Source organism: Urocampus carinirostris, chromosome 1 (assembly GCF_059441175.1).
Source record: "Urocampus carinirostris isolate Australia breed hairy pipefish chromosome 1, RoL_Ucar_1.0, whole genome shotgun sequence".
Lineage (NCBI taxonomy): Eukaryota > Metazoa > Chordata > Actinopteri > Syngnathiformes > Syngnathidae > Urocampus > Urocampus carinirostris.
In genome coordinates, this window is record NC_142349.1 from 57,954,475 (window position 1) to 57,969,686 (window position 15,212).

The 15,212-nt window shown below is 37.9% G+C and overlaps 1 protein-coding gene across 2 annotated transcripts in view; it reads left to right on the forward strand.

Annotated features, from left to right (window-relative positions):
* LOC148376370 (guanine nucleotide-binding protein G(olf) subunit alpha) overlaps nucleotides 1–15,212 on the forward strand; it is an 81,871-nt gene that overhangs the window by 14,972 nt on the left and 51,687 nt on the right. The window contains exons 1-4 of one of the 2 annotated variants that reach the window (XM_088346584.1): nucleotides 2,932–3,793; nucleotides 4,017–4,089; nucleotides 7,735–7,789; nucleotides 9,268–9,387. In XM_088346584.1, coding sequence (XP_088202710.1) covers nucleotides 3,655–3,793; nucleotides 4,017–4,089; nucleotides 7,735–7,789; nucleotides 9,268–9,387 — 387 coding nt within the window. In that variant the 5' untranslated portion in view covers nucleotides 2,932–3,654. Of the gene's footprint in view, nucleotides 1–2,931; nucleotides 3,794–4,016; nucleotides 4,090–7,734; nucleotides 7,790–9,267; nucleotides 9,388–15,212 lie in introns of those variants that run through there. The other variant, XM_088346583.1, reaches the window with a different exon arrangement.

Consider the following 15,212-nt stretch of genomic DNA (forward strand, 5'->3'; position numbering starts at 1 on the left):
ATAGTTGGCTTAATTGGTGGACGTTTTTTTTGCTTTTAAGTTATCTTAAACTCATTTTATGCGTTTATCAAACAAATCGATCCCTTTGCGCAATGTCGAGTTGCAGTCTCGCGATATGTGGTAAAATCACACGTGATGTGGTTGTACAGTACTTGATTTGAACGCTAGAGTTCAGTGTGGAACAACTTCCCTTGGTGACTTGGTTTTTGAGAGGGGGCGGTGTTCTCTTTTGTTTCAAATTCCTTTTTTGTGGATTATTTTGGTATAAAATATCCTCGTCTTAAATAAAATTATTGTGACTGACTGCCAAGATAGAAAAAGGCAAAAGAGAGGGGTTATATCAAATACATTGTAAAGCAACTTCAAAATAAATATTATTGTTATATAACGGTGCAAATGAATTTAAATTATTTTAGTCGTGATTATTATGTTTGTTTTTAAAAAGGTTAAAAATGTTTCTTTAAGTTTAGGATTGTTTTTTGTTTATAAATAAAACAAATTTGTTTTTTTTAGTTTCCAAACATGGGCAAACTACATTTTAATATGTATTAAGTAATAATAATAGAACATAAGTGAATATAGTACTTTTAAAATGATGCATACATACACACAAGGCGAAGCAGATACATTTGGGTCTTGGGGGAAATATGAAATAAATGTAAGATATCATTTTTGAAATGACATTTTAATGTATGCTTTGTCAAAACATGAACTATTTTGAACCTAATATGGTTATTCTTTTTTTAGTTTTCATTTTTAAAAATAAATATATATATATATTTGCCATTGCTTATAGTTTTTTTATAACATGTTTGCTCACAGATTGACATATAAGCTGAAATGTATTAGGGTTTTGGTCGCATTTTGAAGTACCCTGACCTGCATTTACCACCAGCGTGGGCGGGTTTGCGTTATTAGATATGATATAATAAAATACACTGTCTTCATTGTCAAATTTTAAATACAATCAACGACAGTAAAAAAAAAATCTAATCCTAGATATGATTTTACATATTCATGTAATGGCAATACTTAAATTAGATATAAGCTATTATATTTCTCATCTCATCTCATCTCATCTCATCAGCTGTACCGCTTATCCTTATTAGGGCCGCGGGGCTATTATATTTACTCTTTTTTATTTTGTTAATTCTGTTTTTTCTTGAAAATATTATTTTTATTCGTTATTATTATTTACTGTATTAATTTTTTGGTTTTGATAATACTGTATGTACGATTGCAATTGGGCTTGGAGTCTCTCACTTGTTCGCCATGTTTGTAGTTTTTAACCACAACCTAAGGCCGGCGTAAAAGTTTATATTTCAGAGTACCCTAATGTGGGGCAGCAGAGGCGTGTTCAGGAGAGTGATCAGACATGTAGTCTCTTGATAATCGCTTGCCGCGCACTGCTGAACGTTTTGTAATCGCTCACTGTGATTGCCTTACTGATCCAAAATGGCCGACGACAGTACAATGGATTTCATTCTACAGCTTGCTTTGAGCGAGTTGGCTGATATGAGCGACAGTTCGCATATTGACACAGTTAAGGTTATCCTAAACGCAGTGGAAGGGTCATACCTGTCTTGCATTGTTCACAAACATTACCAGGCAATGTAAGACGATATATTACATCGCCAACAGCACTCGTCAGGGTGAGATCCTCCATCTTCTGCACTGTCGACGCCATGTTGGAAATCAAAGTAAGCGGTCTTTCTCCCGTGATTACTCGGGCACGCGAGCGCTCAATAATCACTGGCCGTTCAGAAGCTAGCGATAGCTCGCGATAGCAATCACTCACTCTCCTGAACACGCCTCAGATGTGTTGCCTGAAAAAAAGCATGGATTCATGAAATTTCATTTTAATTTATGTTTTTTTGTAAATGCTTGAATTGTTTCAAACCTAATGTATTTAATCGTGTATTTATTTGAATTATATTTGGTTTATTTTTTTATAAGACTGTATGTAAGACGACAGTTGGCTTTGGGAGTCTTTCGTTTGGTCGCCATGTTTGTAGTTTCTAACAACAGAAGTGGGCCGCAGTAACGGTTTATTTTTTGCAGCACTCTATCGTGGGTGTGTGTGTAAACAATTTCAAAGCTAATATAATCACCTGTATTTATATTTAATGGGACAGTGTGTGAGCTTTAGTTCCTCATAGTAGTATAAACTTCACTCAGCAAAAAACAAAAAAAATAATTTAATTAATAGTCAAAACCACATGATATATCAAACCAATGTTATTTTTTTATAAATATAGGTCGAGAAATGCGTGTTTCTTTTACGCAGTGGAATCCATACTTAGGAGTCGCCGCCATATGTGTCCTGCATCTTGCGGCTATGCTGTGTTCATTTGACATTGGCTTCCATTTGCATTAGACAATAAAGTACCAACTCATGGTCAAATATTACACAATATACCTTTAAGATATGCAGTAGTTTTATTTTTTTACGACTGCCCTCGGGTTTGGTAGTCGCTCAATTCGTCACCATGTTTGTAGTTTTCAACTGCAGCAATAGGCTGAAAATGCATTCTTGTTTTTATTCAAAGTGTATTTTTATTTTATTTTCTATAATATGTACAATGGAGTTGGGTTTGGAAGTCACTTATTTGGTCGCCATGTTTGTAGTTTTCAACGACAGCTGTGTCGGGCCTAACGTTTATATTTTTCGTACCCTAACGTGGGCCGGTTTATGTGAGCTGAAAAATATTTATTCATGAAATTAATTTTTAATGTATATTTTTTAAATACGTTAGTTGTTTTGAAGTTGATACATTTATTCGTGTATTTATTTTACATCTATTTTTATTTTTTTACCACTGCGGTCGGGTTTGGGAGTCGCTCACTTGGTCGCCATTTTTGTAGTTTTCCACTACATCAGTGGGCGGGCGTAGGGTTTCGAGAAAAGGGAACAGAGACGTTCAATGACATTGGTTTTTTGTATCTTCCAAACGTATACCGTTGCTTTTATTTGAACCCAGGCGCATTTACCGTCCACCTCGACGGTACTTTTTTTAACGCAGCGTAGTATGGGAAATCCCGCTACCAGAGCTCCTTCATAGCTAAAAAAACGTGTAATGGCCTCCGTCGCACAGTTTTTCAGGAAGAGGCGAGCCGCTGCGGGCTAGCCGGGTAACGCTTTAGCGGGCCACAGCTACTTCCCGGTGCCACAGCGAGAGGCAGTGCTGAGTTGAGGAGACACAAATCTTGATAGATAGAAGAGGGAGGGAGAGGGAGGGAGGCCGAGCGAGAGAGCGAAAAAAAAGAGAGAGGGGCCGGAGATAGCAACGTTTGGCTACATTCACGGACATTACAAAAAGGCCTCCCCTCTCTCTTTTTATTTATTTTTATTTTTATTTCCCCCCTTTCCCCCGACCACTATTCGGTCTCCCCCGTTTCTTTTCTTTCTCGGCTGCTCCGTCAACTACCAGGCGGATTGGATGACGTTCGGCTGCGGCTAAAAGAGGAATCATAACGGGGGGGACGGATTCCTCCCTTCCCGAGGAGCCTCTCGAGAGATTGGTTTCTTTTTTTGTTTTTATTTATTAATGTCATTAAGAAGAGGAAAAACAGTCGACCATTAAAGAAAAACACCTCGGGTGCCGTGTGCTTTTTATCGGCGAAGGAAGGTTTTTTTTTCGGGGGCGACGGAAGATGGGTTGTTTGGGCAACAGCAAGACTGAAGACCAACGCATCGACGAGAAGGCACAACGAGAGGCGAATAAAAAGATCGAGAAACAGTTACAGAAGGAGCGACAGGCGTATAAAGCCACGCACAGGCTCTTATTACTCGGTAAGAGTCGTCTGGGATGATGAAATGTGAGCTAGTAAAGCCCCCCACCCGCTACCCCATTTTGCTCGTTCATTAGCTTACGCGTCTATGACAGCAGCGTCTTGCTAGCATGTCATGAGGAGGAAAAGGAGGAGGGTATTGATGCTTGATGCAAAGCTTCCTCCCCAAATTACCCTCCCCCCTTCAATCACCTCTAATGTGTATTCCTTTCTTTCTTAAAAAGGTGCTGGAGAGTCTGGAAAAAGCACCATAGTGAAGCAGATGAAGATCCTCCACGTAAACGGCTTCAATGCAGAGTAAGTGTTGAATAGCCTTACATAAATTAGATGGAGGGATGAATATATGAGGTGTCTTTTCATGACCCATCATCACCCACTATCCACACCACACCAAGCGCCAATCCAGCGGTTCTTCCTTCCCAAGGCACTGCAGCGTCTGTTGGGCAGTTACATCCCATTCAAACACCCCCACCCCCTAGTTTTACACACCCTCACATCCACCTCACTGCATTTCTCTTGCCTCTCCACGCATGGCGCCATGCATACGCAAGGATCAGCACAACCGTGTCACGCACATGTCAAATTCACTGCTTCCTATTCCATGGGTGGGGTGAAAGGTTGCCATTGATGCAACAGGGGGAGGGATGAACCTATCGATGATTTGTTTTTGCTGCAAGGGCTTGGCGAGCGCCATTGATCGGGACAGCGGTCGGTTCGCGATCGTAAAGTAGCTATTCTATCGCGAAACCATTGATCGAGAGTCCCCGGAAGTCCAGGGTTGGTTTGTTCCTGAGTTTGGGTTCGTGTGGCATGGGAAATTGTAGAGGTGGATGCCCTGAACACATTTGTTGGCATAAATGATTGGTATGTACAGGTATCGATTAGATTCATTAGCAACTGTACTTTCCAAGTATAGGACTGATAGTAGAATAAAATGAAAACTGACATGAACCAATTGGAAACCGAATATTGGGTTTTTAGAGCTATCCGAATATATTGTTTACATGCCTAGAGACAAACGACTAACCCTGTATAAATTGCATTTGCAAGTATTCTGATTACAAAGGCAAAGCGGAACCTACACCTCATGCAAATAATGTCTTACCTTTTGCCAAACAAGCAGCGTTTGCCAGAACTAAAACCACCAAAACATTTATAGTTCTCCATTATTGAATGTGGATAGCATGTAAACAATGATAGAAGGGGGAGGATTAGTAACTGAAACATCACATTTAATATTTAGCATGTAAACAATGGTAGAAGGGGGTGGATTAGTAACTGAAACATCACATTTAATATTTTGTTGAAGCCTTTGCACGTACAAGAAGTGTACGTTTGAAATTACTGCTGCCAGATCAGTCCGGCACATAGATCAGTACTAAACTTTGCCCATTCTAAAGCAAACTGTTAAGTTATATTCCTGCAATGTCTGGTATATTTTGCTGTCTTGAGGTCATATCGCAGAGTATCAATAGGTTTCAAGTTCATTTGTGTAGGGCAGCTTTAAGCCACATATCTGTGATTGGGCACATACCTGACTTAAATCTTGGCTTTGTTTCAATTGCTTTTATAGTCTCCTTAGGAAGAGGGTGCAGTTACGTATTTCCCCCTTATGTCATTATTTGAATGTAATCTTCATTGAAATATGGAAACCAATAAATGTTTGTGTAGTTTACATGAAAGAATACAATGAGTACGTTTACGTTTAGGCAATAATTCGACTGGAAACGGACCATTGCAATACATTTCAATTTGTGTAGATTTTCTTATCCCCCAAAAAATAATCAAAATTGTAAACAAACCCACTTTTCAAAATGGTGTCAACAAATTTGATTTTTGGGGTTACATTTTGGAATATGATAAACATTGCCAATATTAAAAGAATGTAAGATCCAAGAGTCGCCTCTTGGGAAGAGTTAAACATGTCATTATTTTTATTTTTATTTTTACTTTATTTATTTTATACTTATTTTATGATTGTTTTTCTTCTGTATTTCTGTTTGTTCCCTTCAAACTGGTTAACTTTGTTTCATGATGAAACAGTCAAACACTACAAAGTTGAAACTTTCATGTCAATTTTGTTTGTAAATGATGTAATGTTCAAAATAAGTCAAAGTAAAAGCCCACATTAAACCCCAACCTCCATTTGCATACTACCCTATTTTCATTGTAGTGTCTATTCTTCCGAACATTATTTAAATGCTCCTAATCCCACACGTTATATTGGGTATTTTTGTATTCTATATCTCTTATTTTATTTTTTAACACAAGGATTCTGCTGGAAATGTGAATATCACTACGGGGATGAATAAAGTATCTATCTAAATGTAGTACTATATATAAAAAAATTAACTTGGCTTTTATTAAAAAAAACTGTTTTGGCGTTCTCTGCCTGACTAAATCGGTACTACAATTCCCAGCATCACAACAAAATTTTGTGCACTCTAATTTGCATTGATTTAACATTCTAGGCGGCTCATAAATCATGTGATACAACGAATCGATGATCTAATTACGCTTTTATCATCAATTTTAATCGATTTTGTTGTTTCGTTGTTGCAGCACTCGTTGGGTTAGTCTTTTTATTTTCTGATAGCTCTTGCATGTATACACATTCATTTTTCATTTTTTGTGCACATGTGTAATTCCCTTAATCTAGGATATTTTCATGTCCCAAAGCACTGGCATATGTAGTGCAGATATATGACGAGGTATACGTCAGCTTACTCACTAAAAAGGCCTTATGTTTATTGATTGCATTTTCTTTTAGACCTTTCTGTTTAATTTAATGCCCACAGGGCAAAAATGCCAAGTTGTAGACATCCATATGTAAAAGATGCCTCTCTTGTATCCTTCCATATACACTGTTAGTCTATGCTTCTTGCAAGCTATTTACAGACGGGAAGCAGTGATCGAACACAGTATGGAGCGAGAGTAAAGAATACGTTCACTTAGTAGTTTAATTGCTAAGTGACATGAATTAAATTGGCTTTTATTTAATGTCATATGTTGAATAAGGAACATTTGATTTTTGTGGTAATGATCAGATTGCTTGCAAACGGCTTGTCTAAGGGGTTATTCGGGTGTCACAAATCCTGGAAACGATTAATTTGAATTGCTCTAATCAGCGCCCGGGATTCAGAAGGCAGCTTTCTGATTGGTTTGTGTGTACAAATACTTCCGCAAAGTACTTATTTATCCATGAAATTTATTAAAAGAATAAAATCCGGATGCACATAACACAGGAAGGTCGAACCGTGAAACGGCAAAAGGATACTGTACTGTGATGCGCCTTTTCTTTACCCCCATATTTGATGTCTAACTTGAAAGAAGTCTTTTGGTTTGTTATTTGAGAAAAAAAGCAATATTCTGATTAAGCCTGATGCATTTTGTAGAGCCAAAAGTTGAAACTAAGCTCCCTTGGTGACGACCAAAAAACAATTTAACGCATCTCATTTCCTAGGCCTGACCACAGTATTGTTTTTAAATTCAAAATATTATCGACAAAGTTTTTAAAAAAAATGCCACAGTCCGTCATTTTTAAGACCCGATTTAAGCTGGTCATTTTTTGACGGATAATTAAATTTGTTTCCTACAATCGGCCTAAAATACCAGAGGGTACAGTATTTGTTTTGCTCTGTGAGTTGAGAGTCGGAAATCTAAATTGGCGCTGTTCTGGCGTCTTCGGTTGGCCTCCAGGAACCAGTAAGTACTCTGCTAACTTGGTGCTCTACTTAGTGATCCTCTGTTTCACACTCGTCACGGGAACGCATACTCGGCATCAACAAAAACAGAGGCAAATTGTGAAAGAAGGACCTCCAGCGACCGCTCCCATCCCATCTTGCAAATTGACGGCAATCTGTTGGGGCGACTGTTGTCCTGTGGCCCTGCTGTACGTCACACTTTTAATACCCTGCTAATTATTGTTGTCTTCCCATGCAGGGAAAAGAAACAGAAAATCCAGGACATCCGGAAAAACGTCAAGGATGCTATAGTGGTGAGTTGCCTTCATTTCTATTCGCGTAACTATTTTTGGTGTCCGACGGTACAAATTCATTGCAAAAATAAAAAGATACCATCTTAAGATATAATACTATCATGCAAAAGTATACCTGAATGCTGTAAGTCATATTATAGGATGTTAAAATAATTAAAAAACTTGCCAGTTTCTTCCCTTGATTTGTAATATATACGGAATGTATAAAATTTGGGTTATTTTAATTATATTACCGATAATAAAGGGCTTTAACACAATATTCTAAATTTCTCTGACACTCCTGCACACTGCTCTAATGAAGTTGATTTTCAACCTTTTTTAGATTCTATAATAAATCTTGAGGCATTCAGCCCTTAGAAAATGTTAGTTGTTTAAAATAATATTTAAGACAGAACTAAGTACTTTTTTTGTGTATTATTTAAAATAGATCCATTTATTCATTTTCAACATTTAAGTTTAAGATAAAATATCTAATAATAACATACAGAATGCGGAAAAATAAATAAAAACCAAAATATTTTACCAATATTTCAAGTAAACTAAATTAAAATACAAAAAATAAGCATGTTTGCATTAAAAAAGGAAATATGTCGAAAACATAATTTGACGATGAACTGAATACTGTGATAACTCGCTTATTGTGGTTAACAGGGACCAGAATCCCTGCGATATGCAAAAGTCTGCAAAGGCAAACCAGAAAAATTTCTCTGCTTGCCCCTGCTCTCAGAAATAATCAACAATCATGAGATAATGGATTGCGGCCACAGTCGTGCATTGAATTTATGCAGGTTGGAACGGCACGCCCCCCGATAAGTGCCTTCTGCCTCTCCCTGCTTGCAGCAACATTGGATCGGGGTTAAGTTAACTTTTGGTAGACTATACAGCAAAAAAGAGCCACCAGGCCAGACAAAAATGAGTTCTGACACCCACCATTCGCAGCAATTTACAATCGGGATAATGAATCACAGAATATTTTTCAAACCGTGATGCATTGATGCCATAAAGTAATGAGGGATTAGATTATATCCTTACCAATACTTCTAGTAAAGAAAAGAAAACTACCAAATATGAGCACAATTACTTGCTAGTGGAAAACAATATTCTGAACTGAATGGAGAGAAAGGAATTGTAGGAAAGTTGTTCAGCCAATAGCATATCGGCATCCTCCTGATGCTATAATTCAAAAGGCATTTTATATGATGTCAACGAATAGCAAACAGGCATCTTGGAGACATACCTCTTCACATCCCCAAAAACCGCAAAGTTTTTGGGCTCACAAAAAAATGGTTTTTGATGTTGTGGGTAAACCCTGTAAAGAGGACACCAAAAACATTTTATTCCACACTGTAAAGTGAAAACATCATATGGCACTGTTGCCATATTCGGGGATCTACATCATTTAAAAATACTGCGTTACTTCTAAGTCCTCTTTTTTTGTGCTAACTCTGTTTTTCTTCTCTTTGCCATTTTCCATACAGACGATAGTGTCAGCGATGAGCACTTTAATACCCCCTGTCTCGCTAGCCAACCCAGAGGACCAATTCAGGATCGAATACATCAAAAGCATAGCACCTCTCTCTGACTTTGACTACTCACAGGTAAGGTGTTTTTCCCCGCACGCAGGTTTAAGTTTCGGTTTCGAGGTCATGTGTGTGTGAAAGCCCCCTCCCGACTCGGCTCACGCCCCCTCCTTTTGACACCGGATGTGCAATGTGGCAAAATGTGGCTGCAGATGAGATGGGAACTTATTTATCTTTTTAGAGAGACTGCTGCGGTGCAAATATTGTTGTTGTTATTTTTGTTGTCAGCAGCAGAATTGTGGGCTGAGAAAATGAATATCTCGCTGCTGTCTTTTATGGAATTCTTAATTTGCCACACTAGGTTAGCCATTTTCCTTGTTGCTCGCTGTTCGTTGTAAACAGCATTCTGTTTTAGTTTTTATTGTTTAAATTTTGTGTGCAGCGCTACCTGAGCCGCTATGATTTCATGGATACTAAAAATGATGCGGCAAAAGCCGGAAGCTTTTTTTATAGTACGAGTAGGCTTGTCATACTTTTTTACGAAGAAACTACAAGGATAGTTGTATATTATTGTTCCTTTTTGTTTATTGTATTGATATAACTGCACATTTATTGAGGATCTTTTGTTACTTTGAAAATCTTATCTCTTACCATCTTTTAAAAGTCACTAAACTAAATCACTGATTGCTTTGTTTTAAAAGTAAGTTATATTCCTAGTAACGTTTTCATACTTTTTGTAGCTGCTTGGAATGTTGCCTCAATACAAAATTGACAAACGTCTTGCAAATACAATAGACTGTATGGTTAATTTATTGTACTGCGTGGTATAGAAATCTATGGTTATTAGCTAATGTGTTCCGAACCACCAGTACCCAAGGTAAAAACATTAAGATTGTATATATTGAACATTAGTAACAAAATTATGCAGTAAGTACTATTTTATACATGAATATAGATTATTTTAATCATCTTTGGTGGGTGGATGCATAGCCGGCGGAGACAGCGGAGTAAAATTAAAACTGATGTAAAAACTTTCACGTACAAGGGTTGTCATGCCGTTAGAATCACCTCATTGTTCTCAATAATAATCCCCAATGTCGATTGATTACGGCCATATTCCTTAGTTAGGGTAAACATGCGTGTGCCTTCTTCATATTTCTTGATAAAGGCAATTGTTATCATGTTTTGGCTCCCTTTAGCATCGCTGCAAATCTAGGGACCCATGGCTATAACAAATTCAGGTTTATTATAATAGTTTAACTGAAAAAAGAGAGAGAGAGGAAGAAATTGCGGGAGATAGTTTAGCCAATAGCATATCACATCCCTGTGATGCTGTGACGCAAACCAATAGCAGACCAACATTTTTGATGACGTCGACCAATCGCAGACAGGCATGTTAGAGACATATGAGGCGCGTGACTCTTGCATTCGTATTCACCAACAAGGCAAGTTTGAATTTTTGAAGTTTTGGGTCACTTAAAATGATATATGTTTGATGTTGTATGATGAAGAAAATCTTATACCACATCCCAACATGAAAACGTATTCGTCCATGGACGCCGCAACCTTGGGGTGTACTGTATCTATATTGATAAAAATGGTTGCATCTGACAAGATCACCAGATTTGGACTCATTTGGGCCGCCACCCAAAAAAAGCTGATTGTCGCACCCTGTCATTAGTCAGGTTCATTAACTTAATTGGAGGTAAAGCTTTTTAAACAATTTGTTTAAAAAATACACATTATATTTAAAAGCATCAGTGGTATCATTTATCCTCCAGAATAAAGACTGGTCCAGCATCAACATGTTTAAACAGACGAGCAAATAAACTTGTAAATTCCATTTGTTGCAATAATCTGTATTGACAACCACTTGTAAAATATGAAATTCAACTCTTCTCACTATTATGTTCAGGTGTTTATCTTCCGCGCTAGGCTACCTGCATTTAGGGCTGTTGAAAGCCAAACACAAGCAGCAGAATGCAAAGGCGGCCACCACCATCTTGCCGCTGGCCGCACTCTCAACCTTTGCCTCCTCCAACCATAAAATTTCCCCCCTCCAGCAATTTCCTTTGTTTCACGAGGTCGGCTGCAAACTTGAGTGTTCTTCCTTTGGCCATTTCAGCACAAAGCTGAATGTCTTTAGTTTTCTCTCTCTAGACAAGGAAGAATACCTTTAATATTTATAATATCCTTATTTGAAATTAAGTCATAGCTGAGTTTCTTAGTCTATTTCTTAGTCTGTCAATCAGGTCGACAGTTGTGTAAAGGACTGAGTGTACTATTTAAGCTACTAGCAAGATTTTTGTGATAAAAGCTGGAGCCGATTATACGATCAGGTACATTAGAATTTGTAACAAGCCAAAAGTGGCTAAATCTGGTATGCTGGTAGCATGATATAGTTATGTAGTTTTAGATATACCTTGTTGCAACTATCATCAAATCACAAAATTAACAGAAAAGAAAAAAATGAATGAGGGCTTGAATTCAAAGGTTTATCAATCATTTTAACTCATCATCATGTTTTACATAATTTTAACAGTCATTTGTTAATTAATTTAGAAATCATGACATGGTTTGAATCAGATATACATATCATATTTTCTGATCTTTTTTTCCCATTCCTTCTCCTCCTCACTCTCAAGCAACAATACAGTACATTAAACGTAGGACAACTAGGCATTTTCACATGTAAACTCACGAGAAGGGACCGGACATAGTACAACCGAACTAGCAAGCCACGATGGCCCGACAAGACCCAGGAAGATTGAAAAAAGTAGCCTGCTTTTTTAAAATCCTTATTTAAAATATATTTTTTACACTCAGACAATCAGTATGTTTACATACAGGAATGGTCGAATTTGGATTGGACTACAGACGCTCCCCCTACCTACGACCATTCGACTTACGTTAAACGGTCAAAAAAATATCAGGATATTGCTGTAAGTTAGATTTTGTATTGTGTCCACCTTTTTCCGAGTACAGGACATTACTGTAGTGCTTCTTTCCGTCGCTACCGGCGTGTGGCACTGTGAGAGGTCACCAAGCATCCACCCAGAAGAAAAAAAATCTGCTTACTCTTTCTAGTTCATATGTAAACATACAGTGCTACGTGTAATGAATCTCCAGCACGCTTAGAACGTTGACATTTTTTTTAATATCTCGTGCATCCATTCAATATGGTTGGCGTAGTGTTGAGAAGAGGCGAGCCGTTTCTTTTGAAATGAAAGTGGAATATGGAAGCTTAATGTGGTTGAGAAAATGGTCGCAATGCTTTTTTTCGGTCGCCTTTTAACACGGAGGAGGACCTCTTGAAGCGCATCTTCCAAAAGTAAGTTAAACTTAACTTTATTTATCTTTATAGAGCATGTTATTTTATTAAATGTTTATTTTTTAAATACAAAACAATGGAGGTTACTTATCAAAGCTTTAAACATACTTATATAAACCTTAAACATACGAAATCTAGCACTGAAGCAACCTACGAACAAATTCAACTTACGAACGATCGTCTCGTTTGTAAGTCTGGTAGCGTCTGTACTGTGATCCCTCGCAACTTTGCGCGTACTACTTTTCGACTTTAGCTTATGAAATGTTGCAAAATACTCTGAGATCAATTATCCTTGATTGCATATTGCTGTGAACGAGGACCAGCAGAAGGCGCTTTTGTCGGGCAGTGTGTTGTTCTGGACGCTTAAAACGAGCGCATTTATTCTGGTTTGAGCTGCTGAACAGTTTGATTGTGGCCTAAAATAAACAGGGCTGTTTTGGTCTTGATTTATTATCCCCAGTCGACTATTCCGGTGGCATAGAGGGCGACTTTGTGACATGGGTGGCGGCTCTTTTGTTCCATTCTTATTACCTAGAATAAACGGCACCCGTGTGGCCGCAATCCATTTACCCCGGTTGACTTCTGCTGCTGAGGGCCAACAGGGCACACGTTGCCTAATGGATTGTGTTTGAGGTAAGACCTTATGCCCGGGTCGGGTATAAATTTCCAATCATTAAGTCGGGATGGGACGGGCTCTTCTCTGGCTGTTTTTTTTTTCCCTCTTGGGGTATCTGCAGAACATGCACTTACTTTTACTCAAGTAATTATTTTGATGACAAATCTTTACTTCTACTTGAGTGAATTAATTGTACTTTTACTTGAGTAAAACACTTTGGCGCTGTGTACTTACCGCCACAATGCGCCCTCCGGGGCCAAAGTACGCACATCGCCGAAATGCAATTTGGGGTTGACTTAGGGCCCGGTCCCTAAAATCAAGTTAATCGGTCAGATCCGGGCTGGTTCAGGCTTTTATACCCGCGAGCCAGGTCGGGTTGGGCTGTATTTCTTAGGCCCGATCTTATATCAAGATCGGGTACACAGAATTTTACGTATCGTGGGGGATTCTGGTTCCTATTGACAGCGATAAATGAGGGATTACAGTATTGCCAATATACGTTTTTTATGAAATCCGAATATACTTTTATTCTGGCTGTTACCAGTCCAATTTAAAAGGTTGAGTTAGTCCTTTCATAAGCGTAATAATCGTTCTTTTAATTGCATTTGTTTTGTTGATGCCTTATGTTTATGCTAGATGGTTATTTTTTTCTTCTATGTTGGTGCCATGTTGAACCTTTCTTGTCGTACTGAGACAAATTATAGTCGCTTACTTTATGTAAGTTGCTAACTTGAAAATGTATTTTTTTTTATTCTGCTGTGTACTTAATTTAGTGATTTGTTTACAGATAAGCTCTGTGGCACCAAATTCCTTTTTTTTGAGGGAAATATGTTTTGTTGTTCGACTTTAAGTGGAAAGAATGAAAAATTGTACAGTGGATACATGTCTGGAAGCAAACACAATGTTGACTTTTAGGTAATTATTTTTATGGAAATGAGTTGAAGGTTTAGTTACAGGTGCTTGTCTTTGACAATGCAAACAAGCGCTATCGCTACTGCTACCCTTGCCTTGCTACTAGCTCCTTGGATTTCCGTCTGGAAAACTATTTGGATGTTAAACTTGTCGATAATGTGTGTTGGCCTGCTCTGTGCAATGCAACAAGAATTTCCTTACAAACAAATTAATAAGAGGGTTAACATTTGTCTTGGGTTTGTTTGGCCCTTAGCTAGAGTTACAGTGTCATGTGACAGGTGAGGTTCAACTTCACACAAGCCACGCCCACCGATCTACTTTGTGTGCAAGTGTAGTTAGTTGTAGCACTTGTAGTGCTGAATCTTACACCGCATGTGTCAAGTGAGAATATCTTAACATGGCCCAATCTAATACAAACCAAGATATATTTAAATATATTATTTTGGGTAAGTAGATGTTATAATCTGGGGTGTGGACCCGATATGAGCGGAAGAGGGAACTGAAGGGGGAAAAAAAGGATAATGTATGATAACAAATCACAGGAACAAAAACGAAAACAAACTAAAATAAGTGTACTCAAACCAACTCACAAAATATCTGTACCAGAAAACACAAACAAAAAACAAACCTGATGTCGCAATGGCAAAAAACAAGACAAAAAAAACGAGAGCAGAAGAGAAACTGGTCATGCAACAAACGAGTAACACTCTCATATTCACCAAAGTGAAATATGAAATACAAATAAGGGTAAATTAAGCTCTTGTATGTAGGTTAGTGCCAGCCAATCATTTAAGAGAATAACACACAAAGTACATGTTTATGAATATAAATGGATCAGCTCTAGTAAGGGAGCTTTGGAGTGTTATTGTGTGAAAATACGCCAAAGTCCAGTAACAAAAATGTGGGAGCAGAGAGACACACACATTTTTGAGAAAATTTATTTTTGGTAAAAGCTTAGCAGAGCTCCTGTTTTTACATCGTTTTCCATCTCCTTTCTCGTGTGCCAGGTGAAAAATAAACACCTGTGTCGCAGACCAACTCTGC